Genomic DNA, 24,041 nt, shown 5'->3' on the forward strand with positions numbered 1-24,041 from the left:
AAAATCAGTAAGAAGTATGCCAAATAGTTAAATATTTTTTCTGGGCAGTACAATTATAGGAAAATATTATCCCCCCCCCTTTTTTTTTTTTTACTTCTTTGTACTTTTCTGTACTGTACATCTTCTGCATTAAAGATTATTACTTTTATAATTTAAAAATCTGTTAAAATTTTAACAACCCAACAGATTTTCTTTAATTTAGCAAGTTTCTTTAGTCCATTTAGAATAAGATACAAATTATCTTAAAAGATACTTATACACACTTTTTTCAGAATTGTAAGTAGAGTCATTTTACAATTATTAACTATATCCTGTATTCTCAAAAAGCTTGTAATGTAAAGGGAGAGGAAAGTAGATTAAAAATCATTTTTTAACAACCTCCAGACTACAAAATTATATTAGATGTCTGCTTCTATCATCTGTCTTTATAGACATTAAAATTTTTTTCCCTTAAAACCAATTTGGAAACTAGTCAGTATTATATTTCTTACAGCACTTGAGGTGGGCCACAACTTCTGGAGGTTCCTGGATCTGTAAATATTCTTCAGTTATCCTTAATCCTGTGGGTTGGCGTATTCAAAGCAAATAAACAAGAACAAATCAGCGGAAGAACTTATTCCTCAGTATAAATAAATAAAACAGGGCATGTAAATTAGTCTCCTTCAGTGCAGATGGTGATCATTTAGACGTAGCCTTGACGTGGGTCACTTTTACCTGAGATCCACCAGGGGCCATCCGGACCCAAGTAAATGGGATTTTAAATTGTTGATCCTGGAAGGAAATCATCTCGTATGGACCCATCCCAAATGGATCACACTGTGTAAAACATGGAAAATGGTCCTATTGCGTGTATATTTTTTTTTAATGAAGTTATACTTAACCATGAATAGTGAGAAAGAGATGTAAAAACTCAACTATGTTAGAGCTGGTGTGGGTGCGTGTTTAAGTGTGTTTTAAAAGAAAAACCCATTTCTCTCCAGTAGAATTGAGTCTCCTACACTCTCTTCCTAAAGCCCTGGAGGAAAGCTTCCCTTATGCTAAAACCAGGCTGAAATGTTCTTACTTTTCTCCATTCTGGAAATCTGAAACAACCCACACTTTTCTGGGTAAATCATTCAGGATTTCTGCCGTTTCCTGCCCAGAAACAGTTTCTTCATGGTGTCATGTTAGAAGTTTTTCTCACTGATAATTTCTTTATGCTAACATAACTAATAAAAGCTATAATTCTATAAGGCAAATTCAACAGTCAAGGTAACAGCAAAGAACAGAGGGCACACACAGAGTGCGTCACTGAAGCAGGCTTAATAAATAAATCTCTTTAATATGTGCTGGATCCACATGTAGTTTGGCACATAATAAGAGTAGACATGAACAAGCAAAGTACATCAACTTGGCTCCCTATTCTTAGAATCTTGGAGTAAATGTGAACTAAGAATATTTTGCAGTGCATTTTGGAAAGGAATATTATCTTCATCTGGACTGGTGGTCTGCTTCCAGCTCTGATCATGAAGTTAAAAAGGAGGAAGAGGAGGGAAGGGGAAGGGGGAGGAGGGAAGGGGCCCTAAACAAGACTTTTTGAAAAAATAACCACTTCTTCAGTGCTGCACAGAGGAAAATACCTCAGGTGCCACAGGTGACCAGATGACTCTCTGGTACTGAAGCTCTGTCGCTTTTGCTCGGGGCTTACTTTGCATAACTTAAAGTGTGGTCTCTGTAGTAGGAAAATTAATGGCCCTGCCCTTTCCAAAACCAGATTCCTTTGTTAGTGTTGGTCCCATTAGACAAAACAGGCAAATGCCCCAAGCTTCTCTGATAACTCAGTTTTTCTTAGGTATGGATTTGCCTTAACAGACTTAGCAGCTTACAGGAACTATGTGCTGGAAGTGATGCTTACCAACCCCTGTTACTTACTTATAAGCTCCATCAGTATGGGGGCTGGGTACAGTGCCTGTGGCTGGTTCAGTGCCAGGACTTGATACATATTTGTTTAATGAAAGACGATGTCTCATATCCCTCTCGTTTCCCCCACAATGTGAAGTGCAGTACCAGACAGTTAAGAGGTGATAAATGAACGCTTGTTTACTAGGTAATGATTCCAATTGCTGTACGAGGTACCTGAAGTTAAAGATTTATTTAGGTATTCATCTCCTCAGTCCTTGCCCCCGGAGTTATTGGCTGTAAATATTGATGACAGGTGAGGCATACATGCCAGGTGAAAAATTGCTACTGCGTTCCCTAAACTGCCACCATTCTGAATCACTTCAGTCCCCAATTTTTAATCAGACCCTAGTACTTAATCCTTGAAATGACTAGTACTGAAAACATGACATATCCACATTCCTTCTTATTAACTCTGGCAAAATGATAGTAGAGCCAAACAAAACACATTCATTTTCTGTTTACTTAAATTACAATTTCGACGGTGTTTCTCAATACTGGAAATTGTTTAATTTTGCCCCTTTGAGTCTGAGAGTTCTCAAGAAAAATTACCTTTTAGGGTAGAGAATCTGAAGCATGGATCTTTGTTAATTTGGGCCATCTCTCTTTTAAAAGAAGTAATTTATGGAACTGACTCATAGGGAAATACTTTTAAAGACAATAGGTAATTTTGGATGATTAGACCTCAATCATTTGAGCTTCTCTGCTTTGGGATAGGAATCAGGAGCCAGGTTCTCCCAAGGCCATGTGCAGACCTGTTGAACCTTTTAAAAGTGCTGGAATCTAAGTAATGAGCAACTTTGCACTCAGATTTCTTTGGATTGAAGCATGGGACATGCAAATGTAGGAGAAAGCCAGGGACAATAGCAAAATAGCTGAGCAGTAGTGACCAAGAGGAGTCTCATCACCGTGATTCAGGGACAAAGTCTTTTCAGTTCAGGAAGAACATAGCACATTTAAAAGAGCAACAAAGACAGAAGGTATGAACCGTGCACTAAAAACCATTTACTTCCAGAAACAGACCACTGAGGTCTATATAGACTAATATGTCCAAAAGTCAAAAAAGATACAAGAGAAATACATCATTTTACTAGTGCCAAGTTCACTTTGTTCTAAGAACTTAGATATTTCATAATAAAAATTGAAATAAAGGCCAAAAATGAAGCAAAGGCAATTACTTTTTAGATGGATTCTAGTCATCTTAATTCAGGCAACCAGTATATTTTATTCAGAACTACTTCTGTTTCTGTCTTCATTCAAGCTATGAAGTTTTAAGATAGCCTTTGATAGATGGCAAATTATTTTAGTTCCTTTAATATTTATAAAAGTGTAAGAGTCCTAAAAGTTATTAGTACTAAATGTCCTTATTCATTTTTTTGCCCACTTAGTTACTAAAATAACTCTGACATCAAAATATTTCCATGTAATAAAGAATTATTTAGCAGTGAAGATTTACCATTTATTGATTAGTTTGAGTAGACATACTGTTAAGTAATGTTGATTGGCTTTAAATTCCCATACAGTTCTCACCACAATATAAATGAATTAACCAACCATTATAAATATTTAATAGATATGGAAAGCATTTATAGGAGTCAGCAATGTGACTTTCCTGTTTGCTTAATAAGCATCTACACAGGTCACTTCATATCATGCATATTAACTTATAGTAATGACCATGGTAGTAATATATAACTTGAAAGTTAAGGGAATATTTTTAATTTGAATATCATTTTTATTTTACCCATTTACCCCAAGCAGCAATATATCTGACTGATGTATTTTGGGTTGAGTGTGTTTTATAATAAAACAGGATCACTGCCTTCTGCTTCCTTGAACTCCTAAAGCCAGCTCTCGCCTCTATCAAACTCTGTTAACCACTTGATGGGCCCAGTAATCAAAAACTGGGTGTGGTCAATAATATTCAAGTAACTTTTTCCTAACACCGACAGCCCCGAAGACTTCATATTAATAATCCTGAATTGCTCTGGCAAACGTTTTATTTACCTATCCCATCAAAAATTTATGGATGATTATGACCCAAAAGTATACTACCTCAAGGGTGAAAACAAACTAATTTAGGTTTTGACAACAAGAATGTTACAGAAATATTTGTGATGCAAAATCTTGTAAGGTTTTGCCTTAAAATATGTTTTATAATAGCTGATATTTCCTTTGTTAACACGATTGGCCAGAATATGGAAAATAAAAGGCAAGTCACCCACAGGAGTCAACCTGGGCCTTTTGAGCAGAGTACGTGTGTGAGCGCGTGTGGGCATGGCTCACTGCCTGCCCTCCCTTTGCCATCATTGATTTCCTCCCTCTTCATTAAACACTCATTGATTCTTGTCTTCCAGATGACACAGGCTGTCCTAGTAGTCAGTCAGTATCTCCCGTGAAAACGCCCTCGGATGCTGGCAGCAGCCCTGTTGGCTTTTGCCCTGGAAGTGATGAAGACTTTATCAGAAAGAAATGCACAGTTGGAATGGTTGGTGAGGGAAGCATCCAGTCAGCTCGACATAAGAAGGAACCAAAGTCAGGCCTTGTAAAGCCAGGTGAGTGTACGTAAACTCTTCATGTTCTTATTGGAGCAATATGACTAGAGGGATTTCAAATGAAATTTGAAATGAAACACCTGGATATCAAGGTAGGGAACACTAATGCTGTACCTAGCACCCAGAAACATCTTTTTTTTTTTTTTTTTAAGTAAAAGAGGTAGAGCATAGAGTGGAATATTTTCTGTACTAGTTGTTAATAATTGAGAATGCATAGTGACATATGTGTCCGTTATAAAGACATGTAAAAAAGGGAGGAAATTTGAAGAAATGTTAACTGAATGGTCTAACAGACACTTAAACTATATAATTAAGTCTAGCATAAATTATACTAAGAAATTACTTGGTACCATTTAAAGTGTGCACAAATTGTGAAAAGAACAGGTTATCTTGATGCACATCTGTAGGGCTGGGCATACTTGCTGACCTAGTTATTTTATTTGCTTTTAAAGATTTAAATATGAATATGATGCTATATATTCAATATATATATACATAGAATGTTCAATAATTACAAAATAGTAAAAGCTATGAGGTGAAATGGAGATTTTTATTACAGTGAATGAGATGCCATGAACATCAGAAAAGGTCAGTTCTCAGAACTTGCAATATATAAATAAATATTTTCCATCTCAGAAATATGTACAGTATATGAACAAATATAGTTTTAGTGAAATTAAAGTTATAACTTGAAAATAAAAGGACCTGAGTATTGGCATTGAGAGACAACCCCTATATTGCATTATTTTCTACAGTATCACCAGTTGTACTATACATATTAATGAGCCTGAAAAGACAGATTAATGGCTTGCATGAGCCCCATTCCTTACATTTGTCTTCTAATTTTTGTTTGGTGATATCATTATTGTGCAAGGAGCTATAGATGGCTTTATTTCAATGGAGCCAAAGGTTGGTCCTGTGTACGCTTCCATTGGAAGGTCCTGTGTCCTCTTCCATCTCTCTCTGCTTTTGTTCTTCCTGAATAATTGACATGCATAGCATATCTTAATGGGTTATTCTTCGTCTTGCTTTTGGTCAACCAAAGAGAATGTTGTTTAGTCTGATAGCAAAACTTAAACTGTATGAAGAAGAAATCCCCTGTTTCCTAATAGTTCCTGGTAAATGTTAGTCATGATGAATTTGTTAACAGTCCTTTGCTTCGGAAAAATATAAAAAAGAAAGAGAATGGTACACAATGGAGAAGACAGCACATAAAAGAGAAAGATGGACATTGTAAAAAAGGTGTTGGGTACCCCCAATATTTAAGACAGAGACAATGAATTGAAGAGTGTCCTGTAATTATAGCCGAGAAATAAACCATTACCTTGTGTACTCAAGAACCAGAACTGTCTTCCTCCCTCCCCCAGCTCAGTTCTCCTTTTTTTAATTAAGAAATAATTGATATACCATAAAATTCACCCTCTTAAAGTGTACATTTCAGTGGTATTTAGCATATTCAAAAGATCATACAGGGCTTCCCTGGTGGCGCAGTGGTTGAGAGTCCGCCTGCCGATGCAGGGGACACGGGTTCGTGCCCCGGTCCAGGAAGATCCCACATGCTGCGGAGCGGCTGGGCCCGTGGGCCATGGCCGCTGAGCCTGCGCGTCCAGAGCCTGTGCTCCACAACGGGAGAGGCCACAACAGTGAGAGGCCCGCATACCGCAAAAAAAAAAAAAAAAAGAAAAAAGATCATACAAACATCACTACTGTCCAATTTCAGGACATTTTAATCTCCCCCAAAAGAAGCCTCATACCCATTAGCAGTCACTGTCTGCTTTTCCTTTCTTCCAGTCCTTGGCAACCACCAACCTACCCTCTGTCTGATTTGCCTGTTCTGGACATCTCATATAAAGGAATCGTACAATATGTGGCCTTTTGTGTTAGGCTTCTTTCACTTAGCATAATGTTTTCAAGGTTCATGTATTAGTACTTCATTCTTTTTATGGCTCAATAATATTCTATTGTATGGATATACCACATTTTAAAATAGACTTTTTTTTTGAGCAATTTTGGGTTTACAGAAAAATTGAGCAGACAGCAACAGAGTTCTTATATCCCCCCTCACTACCACTACTTCCAGTTTCCCCTATTATTAACATCTTGCCTTAGTGTGGTGACAGACCACATTTTGCTTATCCATTCACAGTTGATGGACATTTAGATTGTTTCCACTTTGGGGCTATCATGAATAATGGTGCCATGGACATCCATATACAGGTTTTCGTGCATGCTTTCAGTTCTCTTGGGTATATACCTAGGAATGAAATTGCTGAATCATATGACAACTCTATGTTTAACCCTTTGAGGAATTGCCAAACTGTATTCCCAAATGGCTGCACCACTTTACAAACTACCAGCAATGTATAAGGGTTTCAGTTTCTCCACATCTTTACCAACAGTTGTTATTGTCTATCTTTTTGATTATACCCACTGTAGTGAGTGTGAAGTGGTATTTCATTGTGCTTTTGATTTACGTTTCCCTGGTGGCTAAAGATGATGAGCATTTTTTTTTTTTTTTTTTTTTTTTGTGGTACACAGGCCTCTCACTGTTGTGGCCTCTCCTGTTGCGGAGCACAGGCTCCGGACGCACAGGCTCAGCAGCCATGGCCCACGGGCCCAGCCGCTCCGCGGCATGTGGGATCCTCCCGGACCGGGGCACGAACCCTTGTCCCCTGCATCGGCAGGCGGACTCTCAACCACTGCGCCACCAGGGAAGCCCGATGATGAGCATCTTTTCATGTGCTTATTGGCTATTTGTATATCTTCCTTTGAGAAATGTTCTCAATTTTCTTTTAACCTGGGAGCAGTCACCAATGGAGTCTGCTTCTGTAGCATACAGGATGTGAGTTTAAGAGCAGAAGCCCTGTCATCCTCTTTTTGTATTCCTAGCACACAGGGGCCGGTGTGTATCGAGGGCACAATCAACATTGGTTGACCTCAACAGCAAAGGTAGGCTATGGGATTGAGAATATGAAATGCTGCAGGAAAGAATGTCCGCTTCATGGATTGTGAAGAAAAAGTAGATTTTTATTGTGAAGGTATTGTAGGACTTGAATGCAACCTGAAATTATTTCATTTTTGTTATTCACCACCCCTCCACCCCCTGGCCCCATTCCAAAAACATTTTACGGTGGTGACAATACAAAGAAACAGTGAAAAAAGAGAAAAGTGTGGTGCAGCAAGAACAACCTAAGTTTAAATGGCAGTTAAGATTATCCTTGCCCTTCCTTGTTTCAACAGTCATAATAAGAATAATCATATCTTAACGAAAGATTTAAAACCCTATGTGTATATACAGAATCCACCCTCAGCAAATCTGGTTCCTACAGAAGATACTCACTTGCTAAAGATCAACTACTTGTCTTGCTGAGAATGTTTAAGCCTTATGCTTTCATGAAGAACATGCAGACAAAAAGAATAAAAAGGAGGGGGGAGGGAGGGAAGAAGGGAGGAAAGAAAACAAGAGTTGTTCTTCATGCTGTTTTGATAATGGATCATTTGAGAATAGTGAAGGCCACAGACCCATACTCCAGAAAAACACACACAAAATATCACATACTATTTCTGAGGTTTCATGGGTCTCCTTTATTAGGATTTATGACTCCTAGTTTAATGACCCTTGCCCAGAGGCAGAGCCTGAAACAGGGCCTTTGTCAACTGCTTCTGATTTAATTGCTCAGAGGCAAACGTATCACCTAAGCAGTGCTGAACTCGTGATTTTTTGATTTATTTGCATTTTATCAAGGTCACAGGGGTCCCTAAAGGTTATTTCTTAGTTGCCTGAAATTCCTAATGTCATCACTAAAAACCATTGCTCGAGTTTTTGACTGGGCCCCAATTCTGGACAGTAAGCTCTTTGTATTTAGAACAATCTGCACCGTGACCTATAATTCTCTGAACTTTCAGCAGAATAAATCTGTCATTCTCATAAATAGGAAGAGAGGAAATCCTGGAACCGAGGCCCCTGGGTGACTCCAAAAATTATAAAATGCAGAGACATAATCTGTTAAACCACAAGAAGATACTGCTCTCCGGTTAAAATGTTCCACCTCCTCTGTCCCCAGGTGACCATCTCCCCTCAGCCTAAACTCATCTTCCGCTCTTGATGTGCGCTCTACTTTTTTTAAATAAATCGACTCATTAGGACCAATACCAGTTTATTAAAATAGCAAGCAATTAGTGTCTCTTATACAGATGCTCAAGGGCCCTTTAACATTAACCTGGGCTCGTTTTATTTTAGGTCCGTTGTTCTAGATTCTGGAAACTGCTGTTCATCTCAGAAGGGAGTTATAGAAATGCCCCTTTGGTCATTCAGATAAAGAGCTAATAATATTTACTGAGTATCTAATGCAGAAGGAGAAGAGAACTGTGTCACAGGATGCCAGGAAGGGCTCTGAAAGGTGAGCTGAGCACGCCAGCACCTCTCCAGCAGGGTACTGTGGCACGCGCCCAGCATGAAAGCCCGGCTTTCCTCCAAGCAGGACTCGTGTTGGAACTTCTTGGAGGCAGTGAGCCTTCTGTCATTTTGGCTTCTATCACTTAATGCCTATGCAGATTTAATTAAAAATTACCACCAAAGAGCGGAAGAAAACACCCCTGCAGTTCAGTTGAATAATGGCTTTGCCTTTTTCATGTCAACTCAGCACACATTTAAGACTGAATCTCCAGAGTGTAATACAATGTCTGTCATCAGGTAGGTGTTCAGTAAATACTTCTCTGAGAATAGAGTGTACAAGGAATCATGTGTGGTGTGGGGGGAACATGGGAAAGATAAGCAAAGATGACCTCAACATCATCCCTGCTCTTAGGGACCTTATCATTTAAGGCAGAAAACTACAATAAATCTGGGCTGCAGTACAGATTAAAAGGAAGGGAATGAAGGCATTCTGATTGGGAACTTTTTTTTTAAATAATTAATTTTTATTGGAGTCTAGTTGATTTACAATGTTGTGTTAGCTTCCGCTGTACAGCAAAGTGAATCAGTTATACACACACATATATGCACTCTTTTTTAGATTCTTTTCCCATATAGGTCATTACAGATTATTGAGTAGAGTTCCCTGTGTTATACAGTAGGTCCTTATTAGTTATCTATTTTATATATATAGTAGTGTGTATATAAAATCCCAATACTTTTTTAGGGATCTGCGGTGCTACCATTCCTTCTCCCAGGTGCTTTTCCTATATGTAGTTCACAGTCAGTTTTCCTGATGAGATTTTTCTCACCTAGAAAGGAAAGGCCTAATTGGATTTCTGTGCTAGGACATTAAATGACATTCCTGGGCCTCCTTTAATGCTTGATTTTCTACTTGGGGAGCATCTTAACCCAAAGGAGAAAAAGACCCAGTGTTATTGTTCTACAAATGCAAGTACTAAATCCTTCCTACACAAGGCTTGTGGGAGAGCTGGGGAAAGAATTACACAATTTAAACAAATATTTAGAAAATGTGAAAGGGAGAAAAAAACACCTCCCGGTTAAGGAGATAGGTCAGGAGCAAATGGTTAGGGTCACTATAATTGAAAAGAAACCCACATTTAGAAACTGAAATGTTGAAATCTGCATTTGAAAGATGTCACCTCTGCCATCAGCATTCAGACTAAGTTAGTATTCCCTTGTCATCAGACACCGCCCAGGCTTTTGAAATCAGAGACCTGGCCAGATGAACTGTAATAACCTCACAACAACAACAGAGGATGGGTTTCTTTAAGAAGACGCTTTCCCACATTCAGAGGCATTTGCTGGAAAACTCTGAAGGCACCAACTGGGTTAATGATTAATCAACACTGGTTCCCTTAGTAGATTGAGGCTCTTTCACACACAGCCGATAGCCTGCAGCTGTTCCCGTGCTTATCACAAGCATTGTCCCTTTCACTTCAAAGTTAGTTCTGTGAAATAAAAGAGACAATTTACAGGATGGGGTGCGGGTGGGACATACATTCTTATAATAATTTGAGCTACAAAGAGGAGACTCACAGCTTACCCAGTTTGTTTCTTCAGAAAAAAAGTGGGGGGAGGGCAGGGCTGGGGGGACACCTTCTAACCACCAGAGTCAGGAGCCCAGTATACTAGGTTCACAGTTCCATACCACCTCTTTATAACTGGGCACTCTTCAGCTACTTATTATCTTCCGGAAACTTGGTATTCAGCATCTGTAAAATGGGTTATTGTGACAACTAAACAGATTAAAGAATGTAAAATGCCCAGCATTGGACCTAGCACAAAGTAACTCCTTAGTAAATGTTAAGAATGGTCATTTGTTGCTCTTAAAATAGATATCAGAAATTCCTTGCACTTTGTTTACAGGAAAACCCTTAAAACTATCCACAGAACTTATATGTTTATTTAAAACAAAATTCTAGCAGGTCATGTCTCCCAATTCACATAACATGGGGGGGAGTGTTTGCTATAGGAGGGCACTGAAAAGAGCATTAATTGACAGCTGTTGGCTTGACAATGAAGAAAGAGATGGGAAAATATGAAAAAGCAGACAAAAGACCACTGAAAAGCATAGTGGCCTTCTAAGTGTTTCAGGCTTTAAATGTTTTGTAGCACTTAATGCAATAATTAATGTTCCAGAAACAGACTGAGTCAGTGTGATGGTGGAGTTGGCAGAAAATAATGTGTATGAGGGCAGGAAAATATTGAACATTTTAGAAATGTTTTCATAGAGTGGAAAAATTAAAATTTTAGTGCTAAAAGAGATTTTGGTTAAATGGAAACATGCTGCATTCTTTGGCAAGGGGCAGTACTTTTCTAATAGCTTACAGTTTCAATCAAAGTTCTTCCAGCAGCAAAGCCCAGCCTCAAATAAAGGCTTAAGTCTATTTCAGATACTGAAGATATCTGGAAGAATATATTAAATGTAATTGTGGGCTTGCATGACTCTGAAGTTTGATTAAAAATTGTTTTAGCTAATATTTATTGAGCCCTGATTGTCCCAGGCAAAATTCCAAGGACTTTACTCATTTAATCCCAATATCAGTGTGAGAAAGTGATATCATTCTCCCGTATTTTACAGATGGAGAAACTGTGGCATAGAGAGGTTAATTCATGCAAGGTCACACAGTTTGTAAATGGATTTTCAACAGGGTAGTCTTGCTTCTAACTCTTAACTACTGCACTGCATCTAAGGTCTGTCTTCAAAGGAATAATTTTAATTATTCCTAATTAATAGGAGAGTGTGACAATTGAGAAAGATGTATTGATATAAGACAGGGATTTTTTAAAAATATCTGTAGAGCCCTATAGATTAGCTGATACAGTCCATATACAGATCATGCTAGCTGTTGCTGGTAACAGAATCAGTGAACCTCAGTGTAACTTCAATGAAATACAGAAAGTTAAACACAGGAGGCTGTTTGGATGCAGGTCAGTAAAATAAACCCTGAGGATGTCAACATCAAAGAAATGTTAAGGTCTTCAGGATTTTCTACTTAATCATGAACTAGTCCTTTCTGTACTTGTCACAATGTTTTATGTGCTGCCCTGCATGTCGTTAATACTTTGCGCAAAAAAAAAAATCCTTTCGTAAACAAAGATCATTAGGCTTTGTCAACTTAAACAAGAGCTTTTGCACTGATACAGAAATCGATCTCTGAAACTTTCTTTCGCTCTGAGAGAAACAACGTTCCCCCAGGATACAGCAGAGAATGTTTTATGGTGAACTATTTTATAGTCTATCCCTTCCCCCCAGCAGAGACCAGACCAGTGAAAAAAAGCTTAAATATGATGAGGAGACCTGAGTATTTATCTTTATGGCAGGATTACTTACATATTTACTCTCATGCCTTTCTCCCATCTGTGCTTTTGATGATGCACCCAATCAATGTAACGGTGCCAAATGGTCTGCTAATGGTTTTTCCCTAAGAATTAGTGAATTATAATCTTCTTCTTCCCAGAGGCCCTGCCATCCAGATCCCAGGTCTACGAGGATTTATTGCATGTACAGTGTGCTAGCTACCGGTGTGAGAGCCTGCCAGATGCTAAGTGCTCTAATGTGTTGAGAACGAAGCATTATGGGTCTCTCATACGTAGCAGACACTCCAGCAGACCACACACCCACCATTAAAGATATTTATCAACTACCAGCATAAGAGAAATAAACCTGGAAACTTCTTTTACACACAAACCTATAAACTAAGAGTTATAAATCATGCAGATACATTCTTTAGGTTGGGCTTTTTTTTTTGTCTTGATTGAGAAGAGTTTATTGAAGAGACTGCATACACAGGAATGGGCCTGATTAAGGAAATCCAACAAGTATGGTGATGGTAATGGCTTGGAGCCCTTCCCCCATCCTGAAGAGGCCAGAGGAAGGTCGAGATACCCAGGACCCAGAGGGAGAGAATTCCCAGGCTACATGTGAGGGAACCGTGTACTTTGGCAGAGGAACAAAGCACCTGACAAGAAAGGAGGCAGAGGGATAAGTACTCTGACCTCTCTTTCTTCCTCGCCAGTATAATCTGTTGTGTGGCATTTGGGTGGACTGTAGGGTTATTGACAAAAGTTACGCGTTGAGCAAAAGTCATGTAAGTTCATTTGGGTAATTCAATGAATTAAGGTCTACTACCACCTGGACCTGTATCTGAGCGCAGCCAAGGGACAGCAGCAAGCTACGTGAATGCAGCCCATGGTTAAGTGAGGTAAGCTTCAGGAAGCTGGCTGCAATGGGCTTACATTCCAAGATGCATGGACTAGAGTGTGGCATTGCAGGAAGGTGATCGCTGTGTAGGAGTCTGAAGGACAGCAACCCTCACTTCACCACGTGTAAGGTTTCTGCTAAACCTCAGTTTGAATCCTGGCTATACATTGACCAGCTTTCATTCATTCACTCAACGAGTGTTTATTAAGCATTTACGCTGTGCTGACACCACTGTTCCAGGCATTCGGGATAGAGGAGTGGAAGAAACGGAAAAGATGCCTGTTCTTTTGGAGCCTGCCTTTAACATGGGGAGATGGCTGATACACACACAAGCAGACAAACAAGATAAGTTCAGATAGTGACAAGGAAAACAAGGTAATGCTATAGACAGTCATGGGCATGGGGCAGGGAGTGTCTGGGGAGATGACAGTTGAGCTGAGAACTTAGTCATATTCCTTCACATTTGGGGAGGGTTTGGGGGGCAGTGGGCAGAGCAGTGACCTAGGAAGGGAGAAGAGTTGTCGCAGGTGAGGTCTGTGTCTTTAGAGCAATGGGAACCTCTGGCTGGTTTTAAGAGAGACGATTTAATGTATATGTTCAAGATCCTTTTGGCTGCTCTGTGGAACTCGGATTATGAAGAGATGAAACTGGAAGCAGGTACATTAATGAGAAGGCAGTGAAAATAGCAAAGTGTAGGGAAACAGTTATATGACAGAATATAAGGCCCTGCATTTTCCTAATGAGATTAAAAATGTTTTATTTTATTTGCTAACTGGAGTAAACCTTTAGAGATGGATGAAATAGTCAATATCCGATAGGTTTTTTAAATTTATTTTTTTAGTTAAACATACCAATTTATACTCTTATTAATTTAGTAACATTGATCTTGTTATTCATAGTTAATATAAAAAATTTATTGTCTTGCTTATCGTTCAAGCTACCTTTCAACTCAGCCATCTTTTCCAGAGCAAATTATCTTCACTGCTGCCCAATTTGTTTAATATAAAGCAGTTTCGAAGTCATGTCTGGTGCTTTTATTGGGTATTGTTTTCAAGCCTACAAGTACTGTGAGGGTATGAGTTAAGTTAATGTAAAAAGAGGCCCCCAAATCCAGAGGTTAAAATTAGACAGGAGTTGATCTGTCTCATAAAACAGTACATAAGTGTTTGGTTGACCGAGGCTGGTAGGCAGCTGTGTCAGGTCAGCTGTCCTATACCAGGCAGAAGGAAGGGGGAGAGGGACCGGGGGATACTCACCCAGTCATTTTAAGGTCAGAGCACAGAAGTGACACGTGTCATTTCCAATTATATCCCAGGACATCTTAGTCACCTGGGCACCTATTATTATGGAAGAAGGGGAGAATGAGGTGGACATTGGAGGGCAAAGAGCAGGCTGTCACAACATCCATGGATAGCACGGGACAGCTGGTTTTTCTGTTTTCCTGTAGCTGCAATGTAAGTATCCGTCACTACCCAAAGCTATTCAGTTACTGAGTTTAGTTAGCAAAGAATATGTTTTTCAGTCTCTACAACTTAACCATTGACTATTGCTATTTAAATTGATCCTTAAAAGGTTGGAGGAGTCATATGACAGGAATAATTACAAAATCTGGTTTTGAATTTCTTGGCCTTCTTCATTTTAAACAATCCCATCAGTTGATCTCTGAAGGCGGCCCAAACTAGCACCGACTGAGGTCAATTCAGACTGATGTATCTTTTTCAGATGACACTTTTTGTTCAAAGAAGGTAATTATAAGAGAGAGCTCTATAATAAGAGGCTTTGGAACAACTTTAATATAAGGAGGAAGGTACCTCACCTTGTATTTAGACATTGAATAGGGTGGACCAGGTCACCTGCCCAGCAGTGAGGGGAGGGGGAGTCAGTGGGCAGGAGAGTTTCTTTTGTAAACATAAGGAAATGTTTTCTCTTTTTTTTTATAATATGGAGGAACAATTAATGCTTATCCTTCTCAGGTCGCTGTGAGAATCGTAAAATATGTTAAGTATATAACAGAGTACAGGCCTACCTTAGAGATACTGTGGGTTGGTTCCAGACCACTGCAATAAGGTGAATATTGTGATAAAGTGAGTCACATGAATTTTTTGGTTTCCCGGGGTATATAAAAATTATATTTACACTGTACTGTAGTCTAGTAAATGTGCAATAGCATTATGTCTAAAAAATATACATATCTTAATTTAAAAATACTTTATGCTATCAAATGCAAACCATCATCTGACAACTCAGGGTTACCATATGCCTTCAGTTTGTAAAAAAAACACAATGTCTGTAAAGTGCAATAAAGCAAAGCGCAATGAAATGAGATAGGCCTGTATATGCGTGGAGTAAATACTACACAGCACTAAGAAGTAAACATGAACATCCTGTATCTTTGCAAAGATCAGAGTCTGCATCTGGTAAGAAGTTGTGTTTCTAGTTACAGTATTTGCCTAGTCTACAGTATGTGCTCAATAAATGATCGTTACCATGATTAAATGAGAAATGAAGAGAGTTTACAAATAGCACAGCTTTAAGGCATTTGAATGTTCACTCACCATCTTGTCTGCATTGGCCCTATTTTATCATGGATGCCTTCTTAGTTAGAATTATTCTGATACAATGGAGGGCTTTGCTGGAAGCTTGATAAACGTGCTTATTACTCTAAGCAAACTCCTGTTTGGAAGCGCTATGCCAACAGTTGTCCTAGGGAGCGCTTGACTCCATTCTCCCCCATCAGAACAATGGATGTCTCCTGTTCCTGTCTCCTGGGAAGCACTGTGAAGTGCCTTGCATATTTAAATAGCTGGAATTCATGAAGTACACCAAGTATTTTCCTCAAAGCATCACATGCTTGCCATTAAATGTAGGACTGTGTGGGGTTTGGATGTAATTTCTTCCTTGATCTTTGGGATTTAATCATTGTAGAAAGACTCACAATGTTGCTCCATAATTGTCAAAGGATTAGCCTTGACTGTTGTGTACGCATTTACTTCTGTTTGACAATTTGATGTTTCCTTAAATGCTTTGTGTTCATTCATGAGGGCGATGGTTTCATTTGAAATGCTGCAGTCACCAGGGAGAAGCTCCTGTGCTCTTCCCTGATTGGCCAACCTCCCCTCTGCCTCCTGTTGCTATGGTGCCCAGCGGAGTAACTTCCTTGCCCTGCACAAGTAGGAGGCTCGGTCTCCATGGATACCCCACTCTGAGACTGTACTCCACGGAGAGATGAGCTGAGCTGCACACACTGTATTTCTGCACAAGACATAGCCCAGCCTGTGGTGGGAGGCTGTTTGCAGAGGCAGTGTTTGCCATGAAAGTCTACGGAGCTTACCTTCTAAGTAAGTCATATTAGTCACAGTAAGTAAATAATTATATTGGATCCCAGAGCATATGCTCTTTGTGTATATGTGTGTGTCAAGTTAGTTGTGGTAGGCTAAAAGTGTAGTCTAAAAACAAATTTCCCACTCGCCTTCCAGATATTCTGAATGCAGAATCTGGATCTAAACTTTTAAAAATACACACATATATTGTTTTAAATACCCCTTGTCATTTGTGAGTCTGCCATTCAAAGCCAAAGGGAAAAAGATTGACCATGGACGATTACATTTTAGAATGCTCTTCTAACTCTGAGCATTGCATGCTGCATTTGTAAATGCAGAGCTTGGCCTTACCCAGCGACGTGCTATGGGAATAGATGAGCACAGCCACAGTTAATGCTAATTGGCACTGCACAGAGTTTGCAGTGGGCCTCTGTGTAGACTGAAACTCGATGTGCTTATTGTCAAGAGAGATCTCGCTCATGTGCTCATATCTGCCAGTTCACCATGGAAATTATTCGGAGACCATCTCTCTAACCAGTTTTAATTTACTTTTGTCATGTAGCATCCAGTAGAAATTCTAAAACTCTTCATGACTGTGGAATTGGGATGTGGAAGAATTTTCTTTTTATTAACTGATTTGCTCTAATACTTCCTCTTTACTGTACATTCCAAGAGCATAAGGGTTGGGTTTGCAATGTTGTAAAACACATGAGTCACCTTAAAGCAATTTTCATTTGCTGGGCAAATGATTAATGCCTGTGGTGTTAAAATTAATTAGTGGAAACAAAAGACTGTGTGTATGGTAACACTAAGTCTAGTTCAATAACTTTAAAATTGTGTAAAATTAGATTTTCAGGCTGTCCACAGAAGGTAGCTGGCATCTAGCAGCTCTAAACAAAAAGCAGAACATGTACTGTATTGGTATAAAGAGAGATTCATTTTTAATCGTATAAAAGAGGGAGCACAGAGTATTACACTAGACTGTAAATGTCTCTTATTTTCTGTACTCATGACTGACCACTCATGCAAAGGACAACCAGTGTAATGTCATCTCTTCTAACTGTTAGTCATGGCTCAATTTTAATTGCCCCAAATGGTGAAAAGGTACCACCCTTTGAGGATGTGAACCTACTGGTGGCTCCTCTGGCTCTGACTTTGTCCCTGAGGTCGAGCTTTAGGTCATTGCCTTAATATTTTATAAATATAATTTCCACCCATCAAAGGGGCAGCAGACAAATAAAGGTGCATGATGAACTCTGTAGTGATCATGGTTTTGGAGACCTGGAAACAATGTCGATGACACTTTCTCCAAAGTTTTTCACCTCATGAGTATTATAAGGCTCCATTTCCCTTTTTCAATGTGTCTGTGATCAATTCTCCTGCCCATCTCTGAAAACCAGCATTGTATGGTTTTTTCAGGCTGTCTAATTTTGAAAATTTCAGGCTGTCTAATTTTGAAAAAAATCTAATTTTTTTCAACCTCAAAATATCAGAATTTCCTCTCTGTTTCCTAATCTGTATAATGGAATAATAATAGTACCTACGACACAAGGCTGCTTTGACAATTCAGTGGCGTCATCTGTGACACATGACATACACTAAATAGTCACTACTGTTGCACTATGATCGCTGTAAGCGTCATCGTCATCGTTTTCACAATGCCTTGTGGTTAAGGGAGGCTGTAGCGAATAACCTGAACGGTTCTTTGGTTTGATGCCATTCAGCCTATCAAATCTCCTAGCAAATACTTACTAAGAACCTAACTGTGTGCTTGGTTTTCCGATGGGAATTATGACATTCAATGTACTTGAAAATGTAGACAACAGAACAAAACGTGAAATATGCAGTAGGTTTCTCTTTTCAAATGTGTGGCTTTCTGTTTTCGTTAAATGGCTATATCTATATCTACATAATAAAATGTTTGCCAGTTTGTTTTGCTGCCACTGAGGGATATGTAGGATTCCACAATGGCTGTAAGCTAAAAGGGGCTGGGCCATAGCATAAGTCTAGTTAATATTTATAACTTGAATTAAAAATGTGACATTTAAAAACCTAGGTTCAAATTCTAAGCCCACTTCCTTTCCTGAAAGGATTTCCGTTCAGAGTGCAGTAAATGACATATTTTGAATGAGAGCAGTTTCATTAAGTTGAAAGTTTGGGGAATGATGGGAAAGGAAGAGATGCGAAATGATTGATTAATCTGTATAAAAATAGGTTCCATGCTGGGATTTTTCCTTTTGCACTAATCCTGTGTGACATCTGAACCAAAAAAATATAAAACCAATGCCATATGTGCAGAGCCTGCTGGTGCTGATTTTAAAACGTATGAAGAGTTGACCCAGATAATATTTTGCAGCTTTATTTTCATTGTAATGTCATTTTCAGTTTCCATTTCTTCTTTCTGGCATGTTCTCTTCCTTCCATCTGTTTGCCCTGGAAAGAATGTGGCAAGTAGAACAAGGGCTATACCAATTTGCTTGAATGGAAAAAAAGGGGAGGACATTTGTAGGATGCAATTTAAAATGAGGTCTCTAGAGGTTGGGAACTTGGGACTCACTGTATGTCCAAACACAGAGCTAAATATATTCTGCTAAACACGATTTCTGTTGCAATATCACTCAGATAATCAAGCTAGAATAAGCCGTCTCTTGCAATGTTTCAAGGCAAAAATTAAACCCATAGCAATATCCCCACTAGCACGGTGACCTTTTATCTGTATGATACTGGTCCGTGACCAAAATAATGACCCACTTCCTTTTCCATTGTTATTAATCAGACAGGCACATGCTCTGACAGTGCACAATTTGTCAAGTGTTTGTTAGGTGCTTGGTGCTGCTGTCATGAGCTGGGGATCACATCCTTTTGTTGACATCTGAGGAGCATTCTGAGGTCTCGTTGACAGTTCTATTTGCCTAGTCCTTTTGCATCTGAGGGAGTTTGTGGCAGTTTCAGAGGGAAGGATGTCCCCTTGTCTTGTGTGGCAGCACACATTATTCAGAGAAACTGGATCTTCCCGCATCTTTGGCCTCTTGTGCTCACCCCTGTGGCTGAGATATGCAGGCTCTGCAAGCCTCTGCCAGGAAGATCTCATTTCTGCCCAGGCGACTGGCAGGCCTGACTGTTCTTGAGAGATGGAGGCTATGCCTGAACCTGATACTGGGTTACTGCCTGACATCCAATGTTTTTCCCCTTAGCGTTTGTGGAAGAAGCAAAGGATCCAAGCTGAGAAACATTAGTGCATAGAGAGCAGTGGTTCAGGATCTGCGGGCGGTGCTGTGGTCTTCTACACTGCCGAGCCCAGCTTATCAGGGACAATGAAGGGGTTTTATCTGTGCAAAGCTGGGGCATTCTTGAGCCTTGGATAGGATTCTCCAACTTAGCGTTTCCACCCTTCCTTTTCTCTTCAGTCTCAGCCACCACTTAACAGACCTGAACCCAGTAATGCTACTCATTTGTTTTGTTTTTTAACATCTTTACTGGAGTGTAATTGCTTTACATTGTTGTGTTAGTTTCTGCTGTATAACAAAGTGAATCAGCTATACGCATACATATGTCCCAATATCTCCTCCCTCTTACCTCTCCCTCCCACTCCCTATCCCACCCCTCTAGGTGGTCACAAAGCACCGAGCTGATCTCCCTGTGCTATGCAGCTGCTTCCCACTAGCTATCTATTTTACATTTGGTAGTGTATATATGTCCATGGCTCTCTCTCACTTCGACCCAGCTTACCCTTCCCCCTCCCCTGGTCCTCAAGTCCATTCTCTACATCTGTGTCTTTACTCCTGTCCTGCCCCTAGGTTCTTCAGAACAATTTTTTTTTTTTTTTTAGATTCCATATATATGTGTTAGCATACGGTATTTGCTTTTCTCTTTCTGACTTACTTCACTCTGTATGACAGACTCTAGGTCCATCCACCTCACTACAAATAGCTCAATTTTGTTTTTTTTATGGCTGAGTAATATTCCATTGTATATTTGTGCCACATCTTCTTTATCCATTCATCTGTCGATGGACACTTAGGTTGCTTCCATGTCCTGGCTATTGTAAATAGAGCTGCAATGAACATTGTGGTACATGATTCTTTTTGAATTATGGTTTTCTCAGGGTATATGCCCAGTAGTGGGATTGCTGGGTCATATGACAGTTCTGTTTTTAGTTTTTTAAGGAACCTCCATACTGTTCTCCATAGTGGCTTTACCAATTCACATTCCCACCAACTGTGCAAGAGGGTTCCCTTTTCTCCACACCCTCTCCAGCATTTATTGTTTGTAGATTTTTTGATGATGGCCATTCTGACCGGTGTGAGGTGATACCTCATTTTAGTTCTGATTTGCATTTCTCTAATCATTAGTAATGTTGAGCATCCTTTCATGTGTTTGTTGGCAATCTGTATATCTTCTTTGGAGAATTGTCTGTTTAGGTCTTCTGCCCATTTTTGGATTGGGTTGTTTGTTTTTTTGATATTGAGCTGCATGAGCTGCTTGTATATTTTGGAGATTAATCCTTTGTCAGTTGCTTCAACTCATTGGTTTTTTCAGCAACTATTGATGTGCCAGCCAGTGAGCCAGGCACCGAAATACAACAGTAAACCAAGGGCTCTCTGTACATGTGTGATGTGATATGGGGGAAGTACCAGGTCCCGTGAGTACACAGAGGAGGGCCGTGGAACCCAGACTTTGGGGTTCTGAAAAGAGTCCCAGGGGAAGTAATGCTATATTGACACTTATAAAGGGTAAAACTCGGTTTTAAGTGCAAAGACACTTGGGGATCTAAATTTTACATGCCATTGCTGTTAACTTTAGTACTGTGTACTTCCTTAGAGTTTTAAAAAAATTCTATTGTCATGGTTACCATGTTGTATTTAATACTTATTTTTTAGATGGCTCTTTCCTCTACTAGGATGTGAGCCTCTTTAGGACATGGACCATGCTTTTTTCCGTCCTTCCTTCCCTTCCTTCCTCCCTTCCTTCCTTCCTTCTTCCACACCCCCATTTTATTTTCTATTTAAAATTTATTTATGCTGCATTATTTCTTTTAAAATATTATGTATATAATATGACGCAGATAAAGAACAGATATAACATACACGTAAGCTATGCAGTATAACAATAAAGCAAACACTGTGACCCACCTTTCACTTCAAGAATTACCACCACTGAAGCTGCCTGTATGCTCTCCCAGATCCCATTCTCTACCTTTCCCCAGAGGTAACTACTGTCTTCAAATGTGTGTTTTATCAATTCCTTGCATTTAAAAAATAATTTTTACCACCTTAGGTATGTGTCCCTAAAAATATGTTGGAGCACAGGGGTAAACTTTGAACATGGAGCCATTTGCCTTTGTGCCCTCCATAATTAGCACAGTGCCTAAAACTTAGTAGGTCCTTACTAGATATTTGTAAACAGATGGATATGCCCTGCTAGAGCGTAGAAGATATTTTTGTGATGCTCTACACCAAGGAGATATTGGAATTCAGTTTTAGTGGATTTGTTCCTTTTGAGCCTTGTTGGTTTTGTCTCTTTGGGGTGCTTATAGAAGCAGGCCACAGGAATGAGTTACATACTGTTGAATTGTTTGGGGATACTTCGAGACTACCATTTCCTACTTACCCTCCTCATTTTATCGCCATGCGAACACTCTCCAGTGGTCCTAAAGAGAGTGGCCTTAATATTTTTGTAATAATCAGCTTTGCTTTTCCATTCCATTTTGGCTTTTCTTAGAACATTGTGGGGTGGGGAGGAGAGAGGTGGAGAGACTAGAGAACACCGAGTACACTTGAATTAAAAGTTGACTTGTGGGCTTCCCTGGTGGCACAGTGGTTGAGAGTCCGCTTGCCGATGCAGGGGACGTGGGTTCGTGCCCCGGTCTGGGAAGATCCCAGAGGCCCGCATACCGCGGGGGAAAAAAAAAAAAAAGTTGACTTGTGTTGGGGGTGGGGCAGAGGACCTGGGCCAGCCAAGTGTTGGCTGGGGAACGTGTGCTCCGTGCCAGACGTCATTTTGAGTTGAGATCCTAGGGAAGGTTCCATTAAACAAATCCATGGCGATGCAGAGCATAATTTGTGTGCAGAGTACAATCTGATCACAAGCGAGCTTCATTCTTTTTAAATGCTACGCAGCACACAAAAATCAGCAGAGAATGTTTTCAGAGGGACATTCAAAAACATTTCGTTCAGAAGCTTGAGAGTTTAAATAGTCTTCATTGGGTTAAACAGTGGGGTGAGGTGACCGTGGGAGCTTGCTGCTGGAAGCTCAGCTGGTTCGCAGAATGCCTTGCCTCTCTGCCGAGCGAGCACCCAGCTCTGAAGGCACAGTGGGAGCGTAGCATCTGGGTGAAGTCCCCTCCCTGGGAGGTGCCAGGCTCCGCTGGCCTTGCTTGTCCCAGGGCAAGCGTGCGGGAGCTGGTCCACCTGCCTCGCATCTGCTTTCTTCCAAGCCCGTCCCTCCCCTCATCCAGAAATCCTCTCTGTTGTGTTGCCAGGCCTTCTTCTGGAAACATTTCCAGGTGACTTCATTTTTCCCTGCCTCCGCAATTCTCACTTTAGTTCCTTGAACACATGTCTGAATTAAAACAAACCCATTCGCTCCATTCGCTTTTGTTCTAACACTCTGTACAGATGCCAGAAATGGCCAGAATTTACCCAGCTTGTTTATTTTTGTTTTATTGACATTTGTGCTTGCAAATAAAAAATATTTGCGTTAAACATGGATTACACAGTGGTAAATGCAGCATTGATCTTGGAGCAGCTCAATCCATTCTGATTAGATTATGCAGTTTTTCACATAGTCCTTGGGCCATACAAGAGACATTTTTCCTTTCATTTGACTGAGATAAATTCCTGTTTTGTTTTTTGCCTCTTTGGTTGTACAGAAAATATACATATCGCCATTCAGTTGTTCTTTTATGTGGGTAGAACTGCAGTCAAGTGTGTAACATAAGATGAGGTGTCTCTTAATGTTTAACTTGCTTTATGCTTTTCCTGTTTTAAATCCTTTAGTTCACCTGGGGTTTTAAATGATTTTGAACCTATGTGGTTAAGTTTGTGAACCTAAGAGCTATGTGGAGAGGGACTCTGTAGTCAGGACTCTTTCCCTCTTCCCTTACGGCCCAGTTTCTAACTGTAATAGTCACCTGCCTTGCCTTCCAGCCTGCAGTCGCTCCTCCAGATATTACTGCTACAAGATCTCCATAAAGCATCACTTTGTTCATGTGAACACCCTGTTCAAAACTCGCCATGGCTCCCTCTTGCCTTCAGAGTAGAGGCCCTTAGCATAGCTTTACATTCTTCAGCTCTCTACAACTCACCCTTTTGGCTGCGCTTTCTCATCTGATCACTGTACTCCAGCCAAAGAAGGGGTTCAGTATATTCTAAATATGCCCTGTGTTTTCCTTCCTCTGGGTTTCAGTTCATGCCACCCCCGTTCACTAAAGATCTGCTTCCTTCTGCACCCCCAGCAGTTGGTCGTGTTCCCCCAGCTGCTCAAGGCCCATCTCAAGTGGTATCTCTTCCCTGACATAGTCCCTGCCCTGTTCCACTCACCCTGTCTGAGAGTATTCCTTCCTCCTTTGTGGTACCTTAGTGCCC

At 40.0% G+C, this 24,041-nt stretch overlaps 1 protein-coding gene across 1 annotated transcript in view; it reads left to right on the top strand.

The window, feature by feature from the left end:
- SYBU (syntabulin) overlaps positions 1-24,041 on the top strand; it is a 117,769-nt gene that overhangs the window by 61,550 nt on the left and 32,178 nt on the right. The window contains exon 12 of the mRNA XM_022584571.3: positions 4,296-4,493. Within this exon, the coding sequence (XP_022440279.2) occupies positions 4,296-4,493 (198 nt within the window). The remainder of the gene's footprint in view (positions 1-4,295; positions 4,494-24,041) is intronic.

The sequence above is a fragment of the Delphinapterus leucas genome, chromosome 17 (assembly GCF_059928025.1).
Source record: "Delphinapterus leucas isolate spDelLeu-1000000601 "Yukka" chromosome 17, BTC_Dleu_Yukka2, whole genome shotgun sequence".
Taxonomy (NCBI): Eukaryota; Metazoa; Chordata; class Mammalia; order Artiodactyla; family Monodontidae; genus Delphinapterus; species Delphinapterus leucas.